We start from the raw sequence: 21,556 nt of genomic DNA on the forward strand, positions 1-21,556 counted from the left end.
CCCAAGTGCTGAGATTAAAGGCGTGTGCCACCACCGCCCGGCTTCGATTTCTTTTTTAAAAAAAATTATGTCTATTTATATAGATATATGTATTGTCTGGATGCTGATGATGTAGCTATTGGTGTGCATGTTCTAAAGAGTGCCAGAGGAAAGGGTAAAGAAAGCACCTGTTCTTCCATGCCTGCTCGCTGTAGCTAAGAAAACACAGAGAGCTGACAAAACTCAGCATCACTACCAGTAAACAAGTGTATTTTAAGTTCAAACTTTTTTTGCTCAGATATCAAGTACATACCAAATGATCACTTCAGCTAATGGAATTTGAATAATAGTGCCCCTTTGGTTTGGGATAACATTTTCTTGAGGAAGCCTATTTGATTTTGTGCGTTAGGTTTTTAAAATATATCAGTATTAAGAAAGGGGTTCTGATACTAATTTGTTGAAAGAGTAAAATTATTTGTAAATACTTGGAATTAATAAAGTGTTTCTCAAATATAAAAATCACATCAACTTAAGAAGTATACATATGAAAGATTTTAGCTAATCTCTGCTTTTCTCAATGTTGTATTTGCTTTTTAAAATATGTTCATATGAAAACTGGCTTGATAAGTAAAAACATTGTCTTTTCTTTGAGCATATGTATGATTATAAAAATAAATCCATTTTTCAGTCAAAAGAGTAGAAAAATCCCTCTAATTAGTAAAATTGATTACATATCCTGTATAGTAATGAGCTTCAACTATATGTTAGCCCTCATTGAATCAAAGTCAGTTCAGATAAGGGCAGCCCAAGGTCACAGAGGGAGATGCCCAGCAGGTTTATTAGCATAAAAAATTACTGTTGGACATAGGACACTGAGGCAGCTCTAGCATTTTGATCTCTTGGCCTTTGTCATGGAGATTCTTAGTAGTGAAGGGAGTAAGACCAGTGTCTCAGATAATGATTAACTGTTTTAATGGCATTCATTCATTCATTCTGCACTAACTATTCATGCAGAAAAAGGGTTATGTAAAGTGACATTAGAAGAAAATCATCTGTAATCGTTGCATCAGGCTGCACTTTGAGGAGACATTAGGAGTAAATCCATGGCGTGGTAGGCTTATGCTTTATCTTCTGATATTTACTGAGTTTACTGGTGCATGAAAAGCTTTCAGCAATAGCAGCATATGGGATGGACCTTTCCTAGGTAATGCTATCTACCAGCTTATTACTTCTATATATTGATAGTAAAGTAATCTCCAAGATATCACCTTACAAATATAGATTATTTAAATCTCTGTAACCAAAAAAAAAGGCTGCTTTCATAAATAGTTCACTTGATAGCCATTGGATCAAAGTCTTTAGATATTTTTTTTTTACTTCTAGAAAGTCTTAACAAAGCTGTATTCACTCCCTCACCTCTAGCTCTTTGTCAGAAATACCAGCTCAAATGACAGAACCTGGAACCTAGAACTTATCAGCTGACATATTCTACTTTAAATTGAACATTTGCTGTTAACTAAAAATAGAGAAATAAATGGACCAGAAGTGGGAGTATACATCTTTAATCCCAGCACTCAGAAGGCAGAGACAGGCAGATCTTTGTAAGCCTGAGGCTAACCTGGTCTACATAGTGAGATCCAGGACAATCATGGCCACAAAGTAAAACCCTGTCTCGAGGGGAGGGGAAAAAAAAAAAAAAAAAGACATGTCCTAAGATAAAAGTATTGGGTCAAAAATTTATATTTCCAATACTTGAAATAGCTTAAAGATTTTTTATTTAATCTTAGTTTAAAAACGTGTCCAGTAGAAGTCATTATTGGGTTTCTGCTACTGTATTCTAATACAGTATTCTCTAATTAGGTAAGATCTAGGCTGATTTCATTTCTATTAAGTCCTAGTACATGCTAGTTTATTAAAATGAGAGCTTGTAGATAGCGTTTGTCAAGTCATTTACTAATTAATTATTGTGAAACAGTGTAGAATTTCATAACAATATAAATACTGCTGCTATTTTTATTAGTAATAATGGAAGTTTTTAAATAGTGACATTATTCAGTTGAATGAACATCAAATGTTTGTGCTCCATCCAGAGGCATAAATGAACACTGAGTCTGTATTTCAGATTATTCTCTAAATAAAATAACAACTGTCGATATGAAACATGCTTTCAAATGTTGATTAAGAAGTATCTCTTCGTCTCTGGTCCTCTTCTTTCTACGTTACCAATTCCCTCTTGGTTTTCCAAGTATGTGCCATACTCTCAACGTGAAGTAGGAAAAACACCAAGGAAAGTATTCTATTATTCAAGCTTTTTAACATTTCATGGCATGATTTTATAGGTTTGCTCTTGGGAATATAAAGATAGTTTCCCAAAGTATCTAAACTGTTATTAACAATACCCACAATGCATCAGTTTTTCTGTGAGCTGTGTGCTCTACATCTGTAGTACCTCATCCTTCATGCACTGTTTACTGAACTCTCACCATGTGCTTGGCCCTGTTCAGGAGGTGGGGGCCCGTAGTGAGCAACTTTCTCCTTGCCTGGTGTGTAGGGTAGGATTGGCTAGGTAAGGTAAACAAACTATGTAATATATCTGGTGTGGCATGTCGGGGGTTGGGGGTGTTTTTCAAAGGAAAGGGGAATAGGGAGCAGCACTTGCAGGCCTTACTAGGATAATGACCTCTTTGTATCTGGAGAACATTCCCAGTGTGGAATGGATGGTACTAAACTCTAATCAAAGAAAGTTTGTGAAGAGTGTCCAGAGAACATTGAAGAGGCCAGTGAGGTGATAAGACACACAAGGCCTGCAGGCAGGCTACAGCGAAGAAGACTGGGACCGACTGTAAGACTCCAGTGAGTGAGAAGAGAAGCTGTCACAGGAGTCATCAACCAGAGTAATCACCTTGTTTTGAAAATAGGCTGCAAAGGAAGGAGCATCCAGACCAATTATAAGGCTCTATTAATCACACAAATGTGAGGTGAATGGTCAGATGGCACAGGTGGATATATCCTATAAAGCCAATCTACTTTAGTGATAGAATGTATCTTATCTGCAAACAAGAGAGCCACGTTTCAGCATAGATGTGTACCTTTTTAAGAGGACATTTTTTTCTGGAGGTTTACTGTTCCATTTGTCATCAGCTACACACCCTGCTAAGTTGCCAACAGGTTGCTGAGGACCTCTCTACCATTAGCTTCCAATCCTTTGCTAACTTTCCGTGTCACTTAAAATATGGACAGAGCATCTCCACCTTTGGTTTTAGAATCCTGGGTGACTGACCCCTCCTCACCTTTTAAAACCTCCTCTTCCACTCTTTCATCTACTCTACCTCAAGGTACTGGGGTCTTCTTCTTTGTTTTTTTTTGGGGGGGGGGATTGTTTTTGTTTTAATCCTCTAAGATGGCAGGCCTATACTTACCTTGAGGCTTTGCAGAGAGTAGTAGTGTTGGTCAGTCAGCACAATTACATGCCTGATTTTTTTCAGCATTAGGATCCCCATCAGCAAACCAGTCTCAGGCACCAGCAATGACTCATTCACTGTCTTATTCCAATATTTTGTTTATATAAACATGTGTATGTATATGGGAGGAAAGGAATAGAGTAGGGGAGGGAGTGGGTTTGTTTATCTCTTTTCCCTCACTGGAAATGGAAGCAGTGATTTTTGTGTTGCTGACTTCTCAAATACCAGACCTTAGGACAATGTCTGACATGGATCTGCAGTTACTATTTGTAATGAATTGCTGAAAATGTATGCATGAACTCCTGCCATCTGCTCAGGACTCTGACAGGCATCATTGTGGAACCATCCATGGGCTTGTGTTCTGTTCTACTTGCTCCTATCCCCTTCCATTCACAGCCAAGTTCCTTCACTGTCTTTGTACTTAGGATAAACTCATAGCAAATGAGTCAACAGTTTTCCATTACCTACAATTCCCTGACTTCTAAGTCCAGTGTGTTTCATAGGCTCCCTCTTAGGAAATAATGCATCATTAACCTTTTTCTTCTTCCTGTTTTTGTTTTTTGGTTTTGTTGTTGTTGTTGTTGTTGTTGTTGTTGTTTTGTTTTGTTTTGTTTTTGAGGTGGGTCTCCTGTAGCTGGGACTTTGCTGTGTAACTGAAGCTGGCCTTGAACTCCTGATCTTCTTGCCTCTACCTCCTGAGTACTGGGATCACAGGTGTGTGTCACCATGCCCAAACCATGAATAACTTTTAACAACTTTGTCCTTAAAAAGTTACAATATCTCTTTGATTTTGTTTTCTTTCTGTATGTTCTGCAGTTTTATTTCCTATTAAAACAACAGCCATTTTTTCAGATAAGGAAAAATATTTTGTGTAATATTTTAATAATTTCTGGAACTCTACCACCTAAAGGAAAGTCTAAGCCACTGCAGTGATACTTGGCCTGTACATTTGCATCCCTGTTAAAGTCTATTTAGTAGTTTTGAGAATAGTCATGTTTTTCTTGTATCCTAGTTGGTGATAGCTGAGGTTGTAAATGCTGTTATATGTACCATGATCATTTTCAGCAGAAAAGACTAGTCAAGTTTTATTTTTCTCAAATGTAATGATGAATCCTGTTAACTTGGTTGGATTGATAGCAAGGAGGAGTTCACTAAGGCATCCCTCTAGGTGTGTCTGAGGGCCAGATAGTGGGGTTCTAACCTAAAGAATGGTTTAATCAATCAATAGAGGCAAATTTGAATGGACTGTTGGGAGATGGAGAAAGTCAGTAAAGCTAGAAAGAGTGTGTGTGCTCCTGGAGGTTCTGTGCTGCCCTGGCATCCTCCGCTACTGCTGTTTTTTCCTGTCTGCTGTGCTATGAGGAGCCCTACACACCTTCCCTGCCATGATGGACTGAAATCTCTGAGACTGAGCAAAATACACTGTCTTCCCATGAGCCCTATGTGAGTGCTCGATCACATAGTGACTAGCAATCCAGCTTTCCATTTGAAGACATAAGAGTGACAGTACGGTTTTTAAAGATTCTTTTCTTACCTATACACTATGTTCCTATATCAAGAACTCCTCTCTTACCTATGCCTGCAACCCCAAACCACCTGATCTCAGCATTAGGTAAAATGTTAGTAGGCAGAGTAGCACTCTGTTACAGAAGCCATGTAAGCATGAGAGAGAAATTGACCAAAGTACATACAGAAAAGGAAGCAAATAAAGATGACATTTTCTTCTTCTCAGTTTAGCCCACCACCTTCTAGAGGGTCTGCTCTGAGCTCCTGCCTAGGCTCTCCTCTCAGCTCCCCCTCTCAGCTAGCCTACATGATCCTACTGCTCCCACTTAAAACTTCACCAACTAACTCTGCCTCCTAAACACTGCCCCTTTTCATCCTGTCCTTTCTTGTTGGTGCTTCTCAAAATAATAATATATGCCTGCTCCGTTTTGTCAATTTTTATTCAGTTTCTTAACATTTCTTCTTATGTAACACAGTATAGATACTGAAAATACTTAATATATCAGTATAATTTAATAAATTAGCTACATAGCCTTCTCAGCATCCCTTCTGTCCTCACCCTGTTCTGCCCTCCTAGGTTCTCACACGGAGGTCCCGTGGATGGTCACATATGAGATGGCTGTGCCTCCTGTTGCTAGGCTTCTGTTGTGTTTGTCAGTGTAGGTCAGACCTTTCTTGAAAATATCCTTTAAGTCCTGGGCTCTGTCCTCCTGTGTCTCCTCAGCCCTGCTGTCCCTGCTCTGTCCTTTCATGAGCTCTGTCTGCCCCTTACATGACATTTCCTAGGCTCCATCATGAGCCCACTCTCACTCTACTCCACTCTAAGAAGCAATATTTCTAAGGATTTTCTTACCAAAGAGCTCTTTTAGAAAGGATGGGCTTTTAGCTTTTCCTCTAAAATGTATTAATTTCTCACAATTACTTATGTTGCAGACCAAACCTGGACCACCAAAAAAGCCAAAGACCCCTTCTGGACAATCAGCATTAGTGTATTGCTACAACTGTGCACAAAAAGGCCATTATGGACATGTAAGTTTGAGTGGCATTTGAACGTAATGCATCTTGTCAGGGAGTAGTTGCTGAAAAGATGATCCCCAAATGGATATAACTCGGAACAATTACTTTTTTATACATTAATATTCCGTACTAAGACTTGAATTTTCAACTAATTTTCAACTACTTCCCTGATCCCTACCAACAAAAACTGACAAAGCATAGTTCTGTATGAAAACAAATTTAGCTCATAAAGTTCGTGAGCAGAGTCAGCAGCAGCACAGAGTGAGTTCTTGTACCTTTCATGGCCTGTTACTTAACTATTTCTTGTGTTTTCTGCTTGATTCTTCAGCCCTGGTACCACACTCACTTAAGTCTTTGTCGTTCACATGCAAGCATGACATTCAGTAGAAACACAGGTTGTACAGCAGTGGCTCACACACCTACTCTGCAAGTACCTACATTCCCTTCCAGCCAATACTGTGCGGGTCTGGACTGAAAGGACCAGGCCATGTGATGGGTATAAGAACAGAAGCTCCCTACTGTAAGGTGGTGGGTGTCCTCTAGCCAGTTGCCACAGTTAGCATGAAACAGTAGCAGCTCATCTGAGCTAAGACCTAGTAGGAATAGGCTTCACATCCATACACTGTGGGAACCGTAAAGTTGAAGAGGAAAAGCAATGGCCCAGAGAGTAGAAATCCTTGTGCAGGGGATTCCTGTTCTCCTGCACAAAAGCTCTAACAGCCTAGAAACCAAGACAAACATCAGCCAGATCCCATGGAAGAAGGAAGAAACCCACCCTGCAGAGGCTCAGGGTACCTCAGAGCAGAGGGAGTAGGCAGTGTTGCAGACTACCTCTGAATTCCAGCTGTGGCGCCTTTCTAGTACAGGCCTTGGGAGACCTACAGATGTGAAGAGGCAGAAATGCTGAGACAAGGAAAAGTGCTGAGTTTATCTTCCATGTTCAGGTAGCAGGAACCAGGGTGTGTTGGGTAAAATATAAATGCTAGGAATAGGAATGCACAGATCCTTAGTGTAATCTTTACTCTGTTTGTGGCAACCAGATGACCTAACTACTGTTTTCCCCTCTGGCATTCAGTCTTTATCTTCAAAGCTAAGAAGTTGTACAGCACTGACATTCAGGTGCTGTTCTAGTGTGGCAAAACTCACTGTATAGGTGGCGAGATCCTACAGGATACTTGGCATTGCCTCTGTAGGATCTCACTGAAAACCTACCTAGAGAAGAGTCTTGTAGGGCTTCTGCTGTCCTGTGCACCCCTCTTGTTGCCAGCACCTTTTAGGAAACACTCATAGTAGCAATCCACAAACACACCACAGGTGTTTTGTTTATATGCTTGCTTATCTCTTTAAAGCAAAAGAGTATACTTTTTGCATTTATGTTCAATTAAAGAAAAACAGTTACAGTTGGATGCTTCCTGCATACTAGTCACTGCCATTAATGTAGATGGGAATATCAAGAGCATTTAGAATTTATTCCTGAAATCTAGAGTTAGACAAATTTCAATTTACAGTAAAACAAATTTGGCAGCTGTAGTTGAAGGAACTCTAGATTATCCAACACTAATGAAGAAGATCATTGGTGTGGCTAATCCAGAACAGAAGACAAATTATATAGCCAGCTATCAATTATCTGTGTTAATGGAGGAGACCAGTGATGTGGATAATCAAAATATAATTTACATGTAGCTTTGGAAAACATTTGTGATACGATACAGCTCTAGATAGAATAGTATCTGAATTGGAGGCTACCCCAGTAGTGATAGATGTCCAAGCTCCCCTCCCTGTCAATCTCAGAGATTCAGCCCTCAGATGTTATTGAATCACTTTGTATTGCCATCCCTAACTCCACTACTCTGGCTAGAGAAGCAAGGATAGCAGTAGGCACTGAGAGAATTAAAAAAGTCTGTTATCATGGGTTCCAACTTAGTATGGCAAGATTTCTAGGACTCTGATGTAATCCTAACTTAATAATTTATTGATGAGTCAGCTAAATTCTATGTGGTTATTTCACCTGCTTCCTAAAAGCATTCTGATTTTCATAAGTACTTAGTTAAGTAAAGAAGTCTCAGGCAAGATGTTAGAAAGCAGATAAGAAGGTCCCAGAGGAAAGTCTGAAAGAGATGTTTCAGCCTCCCTTGCTGCATCCACTGGTGTCACCTAGTATATGGGGGATAGTCAAAGCCAGAGGGCAGAGATTGGGAAATAGACATGGAAAATCAGTCATGGGAAAAACACATGCAAGGATTGATCTCAGTGTGGTTGATGGAGCAAAGAGAAAAGAACGTTTTCTTTGAGCCTTCTCAGAATCACCCAGGAACATTTTCCAAGTAGATACAGCCTACCACTAACCTTACAGTAAGAATCCTTAGCCCAGGACAAAGAGAACATGGGAGGCCACAGACTGACTGGAGAAGTGGGAGGTGAAGAGAATGGGCAGAGGGAGCAAAGAATATGCTCAATACACAGTATATACCATAAGACATCTTTAGTTAAAAAAAGTCACTGCCCCAGTAACTAATGAGTGTAGAGTTAAAATAAGCTGGTGTATGTGTGTAGAGGAAAAAAACAGCTCCCAGCCACAGTTTGAGGCTAGGGAGAAGGAGGGCAGGAAGGACCATTTGATGTGAAGACTACTGAAGGAAACAGAAGAAAGGACAAATCATTCACATAATGCTAAAAACTCCAACTGAGTACGGGATAAGTCAAATTGGAACCTATCCCTCCATGCTGTTAACTCAAACTGGGGAAGGAGCTTGGCAGAGAGTACTACATTCCTTAGTTCCTTCGTTAAAGGGGGGGGGGGGGGGGGGAGATCCAGGGCCTGAGATAGTATAGGAGCATAGTAGGGCTTTTGGATTGGCTAGTCCCTTTCCATGGTAGCAAGGACTACTTCAGCAGCCACTGCATGCAATGCTTGTGGGGTGGGATTCACTTCTAATCAGCACAGACCAGAAGATCATGAAAAGGTTTGTTGATCAGTGCACACTTGTGATGTCATTCTTTCGAATACAATTGCAGGAATGTACAGAGAGACGAATGTTTAACCAGACGTTTCCAACATCTCCATTCATATACTGCTATGATGGCAAATACGACATCCAGCAAAGGGATCGGAGAATAAAGCGAAAAGTGAAAGGTTCGTTATTAAACTTCTAGTTAGATCACTTTTGCAGCAGCTCCAAAAAAATTTTTTATACTATCTTTGCCCACTTTGGAAGTCAATGATTAGCACAGAAAACACTTTTTAAAAAAAATTATGTGGCCGGGTGGTGGTGGTGCACGCCTTTAATCCCAGCACTTGGGAGGCAGAGGCAGGTGGATTTCTGAGTTCGAGGCCAGCCTGGTCTACAGAGTGAGTTCCAGGACAGCCAGGGCTATACAGAGAAACCCTGTCTCGAAAAACCAAAAAAAAATATAAAATTATGTATACTGCATTCTGCCTGCATGTATGCCTGCAGACCAGAAGAGGGCATCAGATCCCATTACAGGAGGTTGTGAGCCACCATGTGGTTGCTGGGAATTGAAATCAGGACCTCTGGAAGGGTAGTGCTCTTAACCACTGAGCCATCTCTCCAGCCCCTGAAAACAGTTTTAATAATTATAAAAACAAAAACTTTCTTGAGCTCCAGAAACCAAACCTCTGCTTTAAAACTCCTATACTGTAATCTATTCACAGTTAATATTTTTCTCAGAGAGAGCATTTCAGAAACCTAAGAATATTTTATCTGTCTATGTAGAGAGGTAAAGATTCCTCTGAAATTTTTCTACTTGACAAATAATTATCTCCCCTTTGAATGTCAAATATTTTCCAAGGAACATAGGTTTCTGGTGATTCTTGGGGCTTCTCCCACTGAGGCTCTCACAGTTCACCATTACAAGCAGGGCTCCAGGTCCATTGCCCACTCTGTGCCTCCCCTCACCTCAGAGGTTAAGAGCATTGCTCCAGAAGACCTGCACCCACATGGTGGCTCACAGTTGTCTGTAACGCCACCTCCAGGGGATCTGATGCCTGTGGCCTCCACAGGCAAATACACACCAGGACATATACCTACATGCATACATGCATACCTACATGTAGTTAAAAATAATAACCTAAGCTGATAAATGAATAATTTTTTAATTTTAAATCCATTTTCTCTACCTTTGCTCTTTCTTGGTATAATTAAGATGTGTTCCCAGGTTTCCTTCACTGTTCATGATAAAATTATTATGTGTTTTTTAAGCTTTTCTCTGAATTCTTTACTGACTCTTACCATTTTCAAGTATTTTATTTTGGTTTATTTTCTCTTGAGTTCAGGCCCCTTTCAAATGATGCTACTACTCATCTGTGTTGCTAATATTCCTAATGCAGTAGAGAAATGAGAGGACATGGTGAGCGGGACTCAATATAAGATTGCTAGAAAAGCTGAGCTGTCTGCTCTGAGGTAAAGGGCCTGGCTGCACACTGACAATGAGCATTTATAAATCATAATATTAGAAAATTATGTTTCCTTTTTAGCTAGTTTTGTTACTTTGAGGCTTTGGAACCTATTTTGTGCTTAAGCTTAGGTTAAGTTTCTACTGACCACTTCTGTGATATTTCAAGGATCTGTGAGTCTTCACACCTCACCTTAACCTCAGCTGCTTCTGTCAGATGCTCATAACAATGTATCAGGTCCTAACAAGATGCATCGCAGCAGCATGTAGCACTGAAATCTCTGAGGTATGCACACAGGATCGCATGCGTACAGAGAACACCCCACCCAGCAGCCATTTCTCTGTAGGAATAATATCCTGGGTGCTGTGTCATCACGTCAGAGAGAGATGGCCAGGCTTGGCCTCAGGGGTGATTGAAATGTCCTATGAAACTGTCCAAAGGCTATTTCTACATCTTGCTTCACCTCATCTTCTCAGGCTGACTCTTCCCTGCAGGAACTTGAATATTTCAAACATCCCTGCTGCTGTGGTCTTCATTGTCTAACATTGCAAAAAATATGTTGAATAGAAGAAGTAAATAATAATAATAATAATAATAATAATAATAATAATAATAATAATAATAATGGATTTGAGGATGTGTCCCCATTTTTAGCAATCAGGATTTTAAGGGATGCCATTTGTTCACATGTCTGAACATTTATATCTTACAGATATCAAGAAAAATGGAGATTTTCCAAGGCAGTTCAAAAGACCACATGTAGAAGAGACAGATAAAAGGCGCCACCATGATATGAGAAAAAGCCATTCCTCAAGAAATCACAGTAGGTGGCCTCGAGAAAATAAAGAAACACAGGAAGAGAAGAGCAGAAGTAGAGAAGGCAGGACACACAGGAGGGCTCACCAGCCTTGGGATGAGGGTGAAGACTTCCCCAGGGGCTCAAAACCCAAATCCGCTGGCTGCATTAACAACCAGAAGCCTTCCAGGTCCCTCCACCATTCTTCCCATTACCACAGGCTGAGAGAAGAGAAGCTTCTCAGAGAGAGCAGGCGGAGCAAGCCAAAGAAAAGGAAGTGCACAGACGATAGCAGCCATGATGATTTACTGCTTATTAAGCAAAGGAAGAAGAAACCTAAGCCAAGTGGTTTCTGACCTGGTCTTCGTGCTTCAGTGTTCTGGAAATGCTTTAGTATCTGTTAAATGAAAAGAGGCTGGGGATTTTGAATGCTGAATTCCAGCCATACCTGGAGTTGCTGTACAGGGGCCACAGAGAGTTCAGGTCTGTGTGCATAGGCTGTCCTTAGGTAGGAAGGCAAACTTGAGGGAGAAAATTGTCTTTTCAAGAAAACCTTTTTAAATGCTTTGAAAAATTATAAGCTCATCAGATAAATTCATCTACAATGTTTGAGGACTTAAAAGCTCATTGGAAGAGAGTTTATTATTAAAGAAAAGTCACTACTTTTTTTAGCATTCTTTTTTGTTTTTTAAGAACACTGGAAAATCTGTAAAAACTCAGTGAGAATCCGACCCCAGCTTTGCTTGCGTTAGAGGCTGTTGGAATCTTTGTACAGAAGAGCGTGTAAAATGAAGCTGTCACCATTGAATTCTGGAGGAAGTGGAGAAGGGGCCATAACAAAATACACATACAGAATATGTGCAGTGTGGGCGTGCAAGACAGAGGTGTGAGAGGCGTCCTCAAACTTGAGTGCAATTGCAAAGACCCTGTTCTTACCAGTTAACAGCCATAGTTCAAGAAATATAAATATTACTGACCTAATTTGTTCTTGTGGATCTTTTTAAACACTGCAAAGCTATTTAGAATCTTTTGTACTTGTCTTTTTTACACTTGTGAAAGCCTAATGTTAAGAATAAGGAAAATAAAATGCCTGAAACCTTGTGTGTAAATGTGTTTATTGTTACAAAAGACAGAGAGAACCTCTACCAGAGAGTATAGTTGGATTAGACAGGTTGCTACAGTCATGCCTTCTTTATCAGATAGCCAGGACAAGCCATTACTTTCTTATCCACTCCTACAACACCCAGAAAGGACCTCTCATTCTCTGTTAACTCAAGCCTCCAACAGATGCACCTTCCTCTGGCCTCAACATAACCTTTACAACTGGCAGGGCTCCCCTGGCCATTTTTGCAATCTTCTTGAACCCCAAGAGACAGCCCTGGCTGTCTCTTTCTATTTTCCCTTCTACCCACAGAGCAGTCTACTTTGCTGGTTTCACTGCACCCTTGCTTACACATACAAATGAGGAAAAACAGATAAGTGAGAGCCAGAGGTTCTTGGTGCCAAGGCATCAGAGAACCCACAAAGAACTGAAAATTTACACCATAGCCTGGGCACCAATTAGAATAGCCTAAATTGGACTTCTCTGAAACCAAAGGCCATTTAGCCAACACTGGAGCAACTATGACAGGTCAAGAGTGCATAAGTTCCAACAACTTGGTTTTTGGGTTTCGGGTTTTGGTTTTGGTCCTTTGGGTTTGGGGATTTGGTGGCCGTGGTGGTGTGGTAGTGGTTTTATTTAGTTTTGTTTCTTGAAACAGAATTTCTTGTGTACCTCTGACTGTCCTGGACTGACTCTGTAGACCAGGCTGGCTCGAGTTCAGAGATTAGCCTGCCTGTGCCTCTCAAGTGCTGGGATTAAGGGCACTGACCATCTTATACTCCAGCTGAGGCCATTTCAGGTTTAACTAGAAATTGGTCTTGATGGAGAATCCCATGAAAAATTACCGAACTCTACTCTAGAAACCCAAGGTCAGGATGCCGCAGCTAACTTAGCTCTTGCTAAACTGCCTGCTTGTGCAAACCTCCACTGCAGCTGCCCAGCCAGGTTTTTGCCTTCACAAACCCCCTCACACTGGGCTATAGTTGGGTCCCTAATATCTTGAGTGTAGTTCCAGCCTACTGGAGTAGACTTTCAGTTGGCTATAAACTGAGTGACCATCTCCAGTGAGCTCCCTATAACACATCTAACACTGAAAAGCTCTGACTTTCTCCTGGGTTTCAACAGTTGCAAATCTCATTACTTTCTGCAGTTCTGAATAGAGTATCTGCTGAGGGGCAGGCACTACCCTGAACTTAATACACTGATAAGGCAGATTATAGGTGTCACGCCATCAAGGGCTGTAGCTCATGTAGAAGATGCACTGCACAAGTGAGCCCAGTGCTTAAAGAACAGGGTTCTAGATATAGAGAGGGGGTGAAACAGCTGCTCACAGACTCAAAAGATAAAGCCACCTCTGCCCTTAGCCCTTGCTCAAGGAGTACATCATAGGGGCTCACACAGCTAATCTCCAGCAATCGAATTTAACTGGCTGGCCCCACCCTGTTCTGTGTATGACATTACCAAAATGGGATTAACTAAAACAGGGAAATGGATGTACTTCCAAATAGAAAGGTTTGCTATGGGCCTTTCAGAGAGAAGGCTGGAGGAGAGAGTGATGATACACTTGAAAGAGCTATGTAAGAAAATAAGAAGGTACCAATAAAATGCCCCAGAAAAGATGGATCAAAGAACACATTCCTTCCAATCTCCAAGTCTATATAGCTCTGTGTTGAGGGAAGACTGCTTCCCAGTAGGAATCCACTGCTTGTGGGACAAGCCCATGTTCCAATGACCTGTCATGACCTGTCAGGTTGGTTTCCTGCCCTCAGATGAAATCACATCTCAGAACACCTGCCTAGCAGCTTTAGTACTTTGACTGAACAACCTCAGTTTAGCCACAATGACAATGAAATTTAGAGGACAGTGAGGTTGTCATCCTCTTGGTAGCAAGGGGCTGTGGAGGAGATCCAGCTTCCAGGAAGGTGGACCGGGGGCCAGAAGGAGCCTCCCCTGGGTCTTCTGTGGATACTCATAATCCTGGGTACCAGAAGTGTTACCCATACTTAACCAAACATTTCAGAAAAGTCCTCCCCCATGACCTCAGTGCCTTGGGGAGGGGGCATAGAGCAGGACCGCCTAAAACTGAAGCTCTCTGAATGTCCCCTTGTTATTCCCAGTAGCCATCACCTGGCCAGGCATACTAGGTTTCACCTTTCTGGGAAGATTCCAGACTTGCCTCTACATCAGCCTCCTCACATACTCCAGGTTCTTCCTCCATACCCACCCAGTGGAGCCTCAGAAACTTGGGGACCTACAGGCATCCTGGACAAGTCATGGATCACCAGCCACTTGTCTTCTGTGCCCTTAACCAGTTAATCATCTCCCCTGGGGGTTTGCATGACAGCCCTCCTGCACTTGACTGCTCAGGGACTTTTCTGGTTTCTCGCCTCAAATAACCCTGGCTTCCTGGGTGACTCTGGATCCCCACAGCAGAACCAGACTTGAGATCCTGCCTGCCCGTGCTGCACGAGGCCCATCTCTTCTTGATCCTTTCTCTCCCATCCGCAAGGCCATCTTAACAAGGATGGGCAAGTTCTCAGCCAGATCAGAATTTGTGACATTCTGGTTGCTAACAAAGCTGCAAAAGACGGCCTGGTCTGCTTTGTTCTCCATGTTCACACATCCAGTGGGGTGTGGTGCCCTTCCCGCCAGCCCTCTTGCCTCTTTGCTGAACCCTGCCAACAGAAAATGGGTTTTGAAGATTTCGACAGGTCAGGAGTATGGAAAAGGTTTAGTATTGAGTCTCCATGGCTTGATCCCTCCAAACACCTGCTCAGGTGGCAGCTACAGTAACATCCACAGCCCAGGCTATGAACTGGGCTGTAGTGTAGGGGCACAGAGAAAGAAGGATCAGCTCCCAGCCCTAATGAGGCTCCATAAGGTATGTGAGCATTCCTGGAGTGACAAGGAGCAAGCAGATGAGCACAAGGGTCAGGTACCAGACCTCCGGTGGGAGGCAAGCCAGAGGGGATGCAGGCCAAAGAAACAGGATACCTGCAAGACCTCAAATTTTGGGGGCCAGCATCCAACGCTTGGTCTCCAGGCCAACGAAACTGCCACAACACAACATCCTGTGGCTTGGAGGACTTTCTGAGATTATCAGTTCGAGAAACTTTCTTAGTACATTTGAGAACCCCACCCCATGCTCAGATGTAGCCTCATCCCACACTGAGTCAGAGGCAGGTCCAGGCCTTTGACTCTCAGTGTGGGACTTTTCATGTGGCTAAGTGCTGAGCTTTTGAAGGTCGGCCTAGAAGCCAGTGAAACAAAAACATCACAATACAGGGGTAAGACATCAGGCTCGAGACACCAAAATGAATCCAGTATAAGGAGAAAGAAAGGCTGTGAAAGAGAAATTAGCCATTGGTGAGAGGAAGAAACTGAAAATGTGTTCTCCGACCCATGCAAATCACCCGTGGCCTTTTGTCTGCCTGCACCTGCTGACTGCTCACACACACAGAGACCCTGGGGGCCTCCGTTCCCACGCAGTCTGCCCTGGGGCTAACATGGCAGGTGGGAGGAACAGCTTATCCCTCCACGGTAGACAATTCTCAGATACCCAAGTAGTACTTGCAGGGGCTCTGCCTTTCTGAAAGTTGCTGGGTTCACAGCAGCCCCTTCTGTGGGCTGGCCAAGGCAACCCTTATTAGGAACAACCCCTGTTTAAAACATCATTGCAGGCTCACTCCATCTGCTCTCCTCCTGACTCTCTGCCTTGGGTTCTGCCTCTAGAAACCTACTCTTGGTGGGAGTAGGTTCGACCCTAGGGTTCCTGGTGGAAATACCTCCTCCCTTTACTCTCCCCCACCCCCTGCTAGAAGCTTGGCGTTGAGCTTTTAGAAGTTGAGATTAGAGGCTGGGTGACTTGGAAACATCAGAGAGCACAAGGGTTATCCAGACACCATCCCCGTCTCTCAGCTGGACCTCCTGCCTCTGCACTATCTTTGAGCTAGGCCTTTGACTGGTTTATAACTGTTGGCTTGCATTCATCCGGCACAATCTCCTTACCTAAACATCTGGGCTCCAACATCCAGGCCTCTATTTCATAGACCCATCCCAATGCCCTCCCTGGAGCTAGGGACTGTACTTCCAGACCCCAGAGAGCCAAAGAAGACATCCCTAAGAGTTGCTGGAAGTCATACATCTGCCCTTCTTGTCTCAGATGTCATGGGGAAAGATGGGTGACTATAACAGAATGTCTCTTCATGAGACTCCATTTGCTACCCTAAACAACTCTATAAGGGATCATCCTCCCACCCCCGCTTTTTTTAAAGTTCTTACCTCGGTGCCAGCACCTTACCAGGCATTGCCAACACAGATCTACTAGCCATGACAGAGACACACCAGTACCAGACAGGAGGAAAAACTGTGGTACACAGAGGGTGTGCTTCACATGTGCCATCCTGGAAGCAGGGAACAGAGCTTATGCTGACGCAGAAAAGGCCCATTCGTGTCCCTAGGCTTTGTCATGTGTGGGTAGAGCAGCGAGTGAGTGGCTCAGCAGGAAGAGGCCAGACTGAGCGAGGGCTGGGCAGGGACCAGGACTTCATCCTGCTAGCCAGCATGGCAGAGCTGGTAAACAAGTTCACTCTCACAAGCATCCTCAGAACTGGGTGAGTCATGTACACCCCTCTTTCCTCAAGGTCTCACAGGAATATTGATCCGGGGTTCTGTCCCTCCTGGGAAGACATGAGTGTATCCGAGGCCATTCCCAGGCCGCCATGACTATAGACTGGCCCCGCTGTTCTTGGGCTCCATCATGGCCAGCCACCACGTGGTGCTCTTCTGTCTCTGAGTTCTTTAGCTCTGCATGTCTGAGACTCACCCGTGGATACAATGGCTTTTAACTTGCTTTTGTTGCAAACATTGAGATTGAGGTACTAAACTTGGAGGAGTCTGAACTCAACAATAGTTTCCTAATCGCCCCACCACAGAAGCAGGCTTCTCATGAAAATGAGCTTTTATCCCCTTCTTGAGAAAGCTTACACAGAACATAAGCGTGGAGGACCACAATGTACAGCAAGCGCCCCACACCTTACTCCAGTCCTCGGCTTAAGAGGCCCTATTAAACCCGGGGTGGATTTTCTATGCCCAATGGTTTTTCCATTTTGTCTTTTAATTTTTACTTTAAGTACTTAATTTTAACAAAAGAGCCAAATTACCACCAAGCTTAAAATGAAGTTGTTTAGGGAAGTTAAAAACAGGCTTTAGAATATGGAGCTGTAATTGACTTTGGAAGGGGATAATTACACGGCCCCTGTGCCCTCTGCCTCACACTTTGCAAAGAGTGAGGCCCAGAGAGGTGAATAGTCAATGGTGTCTGATCTACTGTGAGCCTTATAATGCCCTACTCCCAGCCCGATCATAGGACCAGAGACATCAGGACCCATCAGTCTGGGCCTCAGACACCGGGATGCCAATCAGTAGACGATAGGTTGGTTGATGGAATGAAAACACAGAAAAGGGGGCATGAGTGGGCACAAGAGACAATGGTCCTTGTACCACACTGGGGTCCAGACTTAGGAGAAGCCAAGAGGGCTGCACTCAAGCCCAGAGACAGCAGAGGACATGTTTGAGCTCTCAGGACTTGCTTTGTTATGGGGTAAACTATGTTCCTGAAGATGCCTGGGTTGATGTTCTACTCCCCAGCACTTCAGAATGGGGGTGTACTTGGAGATTGCACCTTCAAAGTAGAGATTAAGCTATAATGGAGGAGGAAGAGCAGGTACAGGGAACTTTGATCTAATCTGAATAGCATTATACTTATATAATGTTATATAGTTATATAAGGTTATATAGTTATATAATAGTTATGAGGCCAGGAGACAGGGACACAGGATACTTGGGAGCACAAAGGAATTTCCATATGAAGAGGAACCAAGAGGGTCACTATCTGCAAGAAAGAGATAAGCTTACCCCCATTCCCCGCCGGCACCACCATGACTTAAGGTTTCTGTTGAAACCACTCAAGCTGTTATGTGTCTCTAAGGCACTCTGGCAGTTAGTGTCCCTTCCATTTGCCATGTGTGTGGAAAGAGTGAGACAAGGTGTCTCTTTGTCCCAGCATCTTCACCTCTAGGCCTCTACCCTAAAGGTTAACTAGGATTCCTTAAAGAATTACCTGCTATGTTCATAGAACAGTCTCGTAATTGAAAGTATGAGAACGTTTGCCTGTGAGAGAATAGAGAAATAAATGAGAGTAACTGACTCAGTAGAGCAAGAAGAAGCCATTAAGTTACCAAGATCAGCTAAGCTGTACATGCTCTGTCCTCTGTGCAGAAATGAGAATGCCCTTCAACCAGATGATGAAGAAACAGGTCCTGGTGCATCTATGAAACGGAACTACGTGGAGGCAGCTCACACAAGATGGGCCAAGAAAAGGGAAGCAGATGGACCAGGTTGCCCATCTGCCAAATTTAAAATAGCCAAAAAGCTCTCTGTGGTGTCAGCTATTCCTTTGGCGAGAGACTGACTGGAACGGTGTGAGGGAATCTTTGGGGTGCTGGAACTACATCTTGATCTGGGGATCAAAGACCTTATCCTGCTCTCCTAGCTGCATCTCAGGATGCTGGCCACTTGTCTACAACTATTGGGCCCTAACCTCTGACTTACCTCCATGCAGGTAACTCCCTAATATATATGAGACTAGCTTTCCAGTGTGCCTGGCCTACGTATCTGTATCCCAAACACGAACACTGGATATGCAAGTATGGGAATACTCTGTTGATCCTATGTTTACTTTAATAACCACTTTAAACAGCAATGTAAAAGGTATGGAAGTTGATATAACATGCACACAGACAACAGTCACTGCACTCAACTTCAGTTAGCACAGGATGTGAGGCACTAGCAGAAAGAATGGAAGCAGGAGAGGCTTTCCCTGGGGAGACGGCTCACAATGAAGGCAGACAGAAGGAGGAGGAAACGCCCGGCCTGTGCTTGCCCCAGCACCCAAGGGCTCCTTAGAAGAGAGGGTGGGAAGCTTAGGAGCCCTGATGGGATTGTGGTATGAGGTATGCAGGGGGAAGCAACAGAGAAGAGACAGGGCCACAACTGCCGGGCTGCAGAACCGCAGCATGGCTGACTAAGGGTGGCCCCAGTATTGATTAACCCAAAGGAGGGTCAAGCTTCCTGCTGTGTAAGGAGAAATAATGAAATGCCATCATATTCAGATCTGAGTGACCAAACTGAGGTCCCAAGTCTCTGTCTTCGAGGACACGGATGGATAAGTGAGGCCCCAAAACTGTGAGTCTCAGGTATAGGTGCGTGTATGGAGAAGGTGAGCCACCCAACCTTCAACCCTGGGGACATAGATTTAGGATGAGGTAAGGCCTCAGAACAAGGTCTGGGGCTGAGAGCCCAGCGGAGGCCAGTGAACACAAGGCAAGGCCTGCCCGCCCGCCCGCCCGCCTGCCTGCCTGTCTGCTTATTTTGCTTAGTTTTTTGTTTCTAGTTTTTTTATTTTGGTTTGGTTTGGTTTGTTTTGAGACAGGGTTTCTCTGTGTAGCCCTGGCTGTTCTGGACTTCACTTGGTAGATCAGGCTGGCCTCAAACTCCGTCTGTGTCTGCCTCTGACTCCCGAGTGCTGGGATTAAAAGCATGTGCCACCACCAAGGGGTTGTTTGCCTTGTTTCTTAATAGAATTCAGTTGGGAGGATTCTTTGAGATGACACCCTCACTTTGTTTTATACCTTTGCCCCCCTGATCCCAGTTTACAGAGAGGGCAACACTTAGTCCAGCGGGGAGGGGAGAACTCTCTAGCAAATATGGTGAGCCAAATTCACAAGACCCAACAGGCAAGGGCAAGGGTAAGGGTTTCTCCGGGTATGGCTGATGCCGGAGGCCCTGCTCACTGGACCCGCCAGGATCAGGACCTCAGAAGGAACCCTGTTCTACTCCCAGCCTTCCCCAGAAGGTCCTAGACCAGTTGCTGCCTGAGTGCCAACTGAGTATACCACAGAGCTGAGCCTGCAGGCCTCGGGGCTTCCTTCTGAGTTTCAGTGGGGTATTTTAGGTGGATTTTTCAATTATCCAGATTAGCATTAGGTAAATTCCCATGTATAGGGGCTTCTTGTTTTTTTAATACTAACAGCTGTCAAAATGGAAGTGAGTGTGCAAATGACCTGCCCTTCGGAGTGTGTTAAACAAGAGGGGACAGTGACACCAGCCCAGGTTCCAATCCCACCCTCGCCTGCTCAGGGCTTGACCCCTCACCGTTTAAACAACAGAGACTTGAACAGCACTCTCCACTGCCTGCTTCCATATGAACCAGAGCCTGTTAACCATTTCTTCAGTGCCAACCCCTGATCAAGATGTAGGGTTGTGTGCTACGTCAGTCCTACAGCAAGGGTCTGCAGCCCGGAGGGGATGCTAGGGCTCAGTGGGCTTCTCCTAGTCACTACCCCGGGAGCCACCTCACCCTCTGGTCCCCAGCTGCTCACTCTTGGCTCCAAAACAGTGAGTGTCAGGGCAGCAAGATGAACTCTAGGATCGCGTTAAAAAGTAAAAGTGGGAGTAAAACTATGTGGTTTATAGTCAGCATATAGATTTGGGGACTGTGTTTATAAAGAGAGACCATAGAAAGAAATATAAAGGCACATAAAGAAATACAAAAGCCAGGGTTGGGGATTTGTCAATAGCTTAGTGACAGAGCATGGCAGGGACATGGCATTAGGGTCAGTCCCCAATGAGAAAAGAGAAAAAGGAGGAAGGGAAAGAGAGGCATGGGGCAGGAAACAAAAGAAAAGAGGAGAAAAGGGGGCTGGAGAGATCACTCAGCGGTAAAGAGCACTGACTGCTCTTCCAGAGGTCCTGAGTTCAAATCCCAGCAACCACATGGTGAATCACAACCATCTGTAATGAGATCACAACCACCCTTAATGAGATCTGACGCCCTCTTCTGGTGTGTCTGAAGATAGCTACAATTTACTTATTTATAGTAATAAATAAATCTTTGGGCCAGAGTGAGCCAGGACTGAGAAGCGGGGCTGACCAGAGAGAGTGGGGGTTGACTGGAGCAAGCAGAGGTCCTAAAAGTCAATTCCCAACAACCAGATGAAGGCTCACAATTATCCGTACCACTACGGTGTGTATTCATATACATAAAATAAATAAATAAATCTTTTTTTAAAAATGAAGCAGAAGGACTGTCATGGAAAACACAAGCTGACTGATCTACCTGGAGTGTAAAGATTATCCTGAAAGGGACTAGCAAGGCTCTGACAGTACCTGACTAATACAGAAGTAGAGGCTCACAGCCATCCATTGGACTGAGCACAGGG

At 43.7% G+C, this 21,556-nt stretch overlaps 1 protein-coding gene across 4 annotated transcripts in view; it reads left to right on the forward strand.

Annotated features, from left to right (window-relative positions):
* Positions 1–12,274, forward strand: part of Zcchc7 (zinc finger CCHC-type containing 7) — a 191,191-nt gene extending 178,917 nt beyond the window's left edge. For all 4 annotated transcript variants that reach the window (XM_031377274.1, XM_031377272.1, XM_031377273.1 and 1 more), the window contains exons 7-9: positions 5,880–5,975; positions 8,979–9,096; positions 11,090–12,274. In XM_031377274.1, the coding sequence (XP_031233134.1) occupies positions 5,880–5,975; positions 8,979–9,096; positions 11,090–11,529 (654 nt within the window). In that variant the 3' untranslated portion in view covers positions 11,530–12,274. The remainder of the gene's footprint in view (positions 1–5,879; positions 5,976–8,978; positions 9,097–11,089) is intronic.
* Positions 12,275–21,556: the final 9,282 nt, after the last annotated feature.

This window comes from Mastomys coucha, unplaced genomic scaffold (genome assembly GCF_008632895.1).
Source record: "Mastomys coucha isolate ucsf_1 unplaced genomic scaffold, UCSF_Mcou_1 pScaffold18, whole genome shotgun sequence".
Taxonomy (NCBI): domain Eukaryota; kingdom Metazoa; phylum Chordata; class Mammalia; order Rodentia; family Muridae; genus Mastomys; species Mastomys coucha.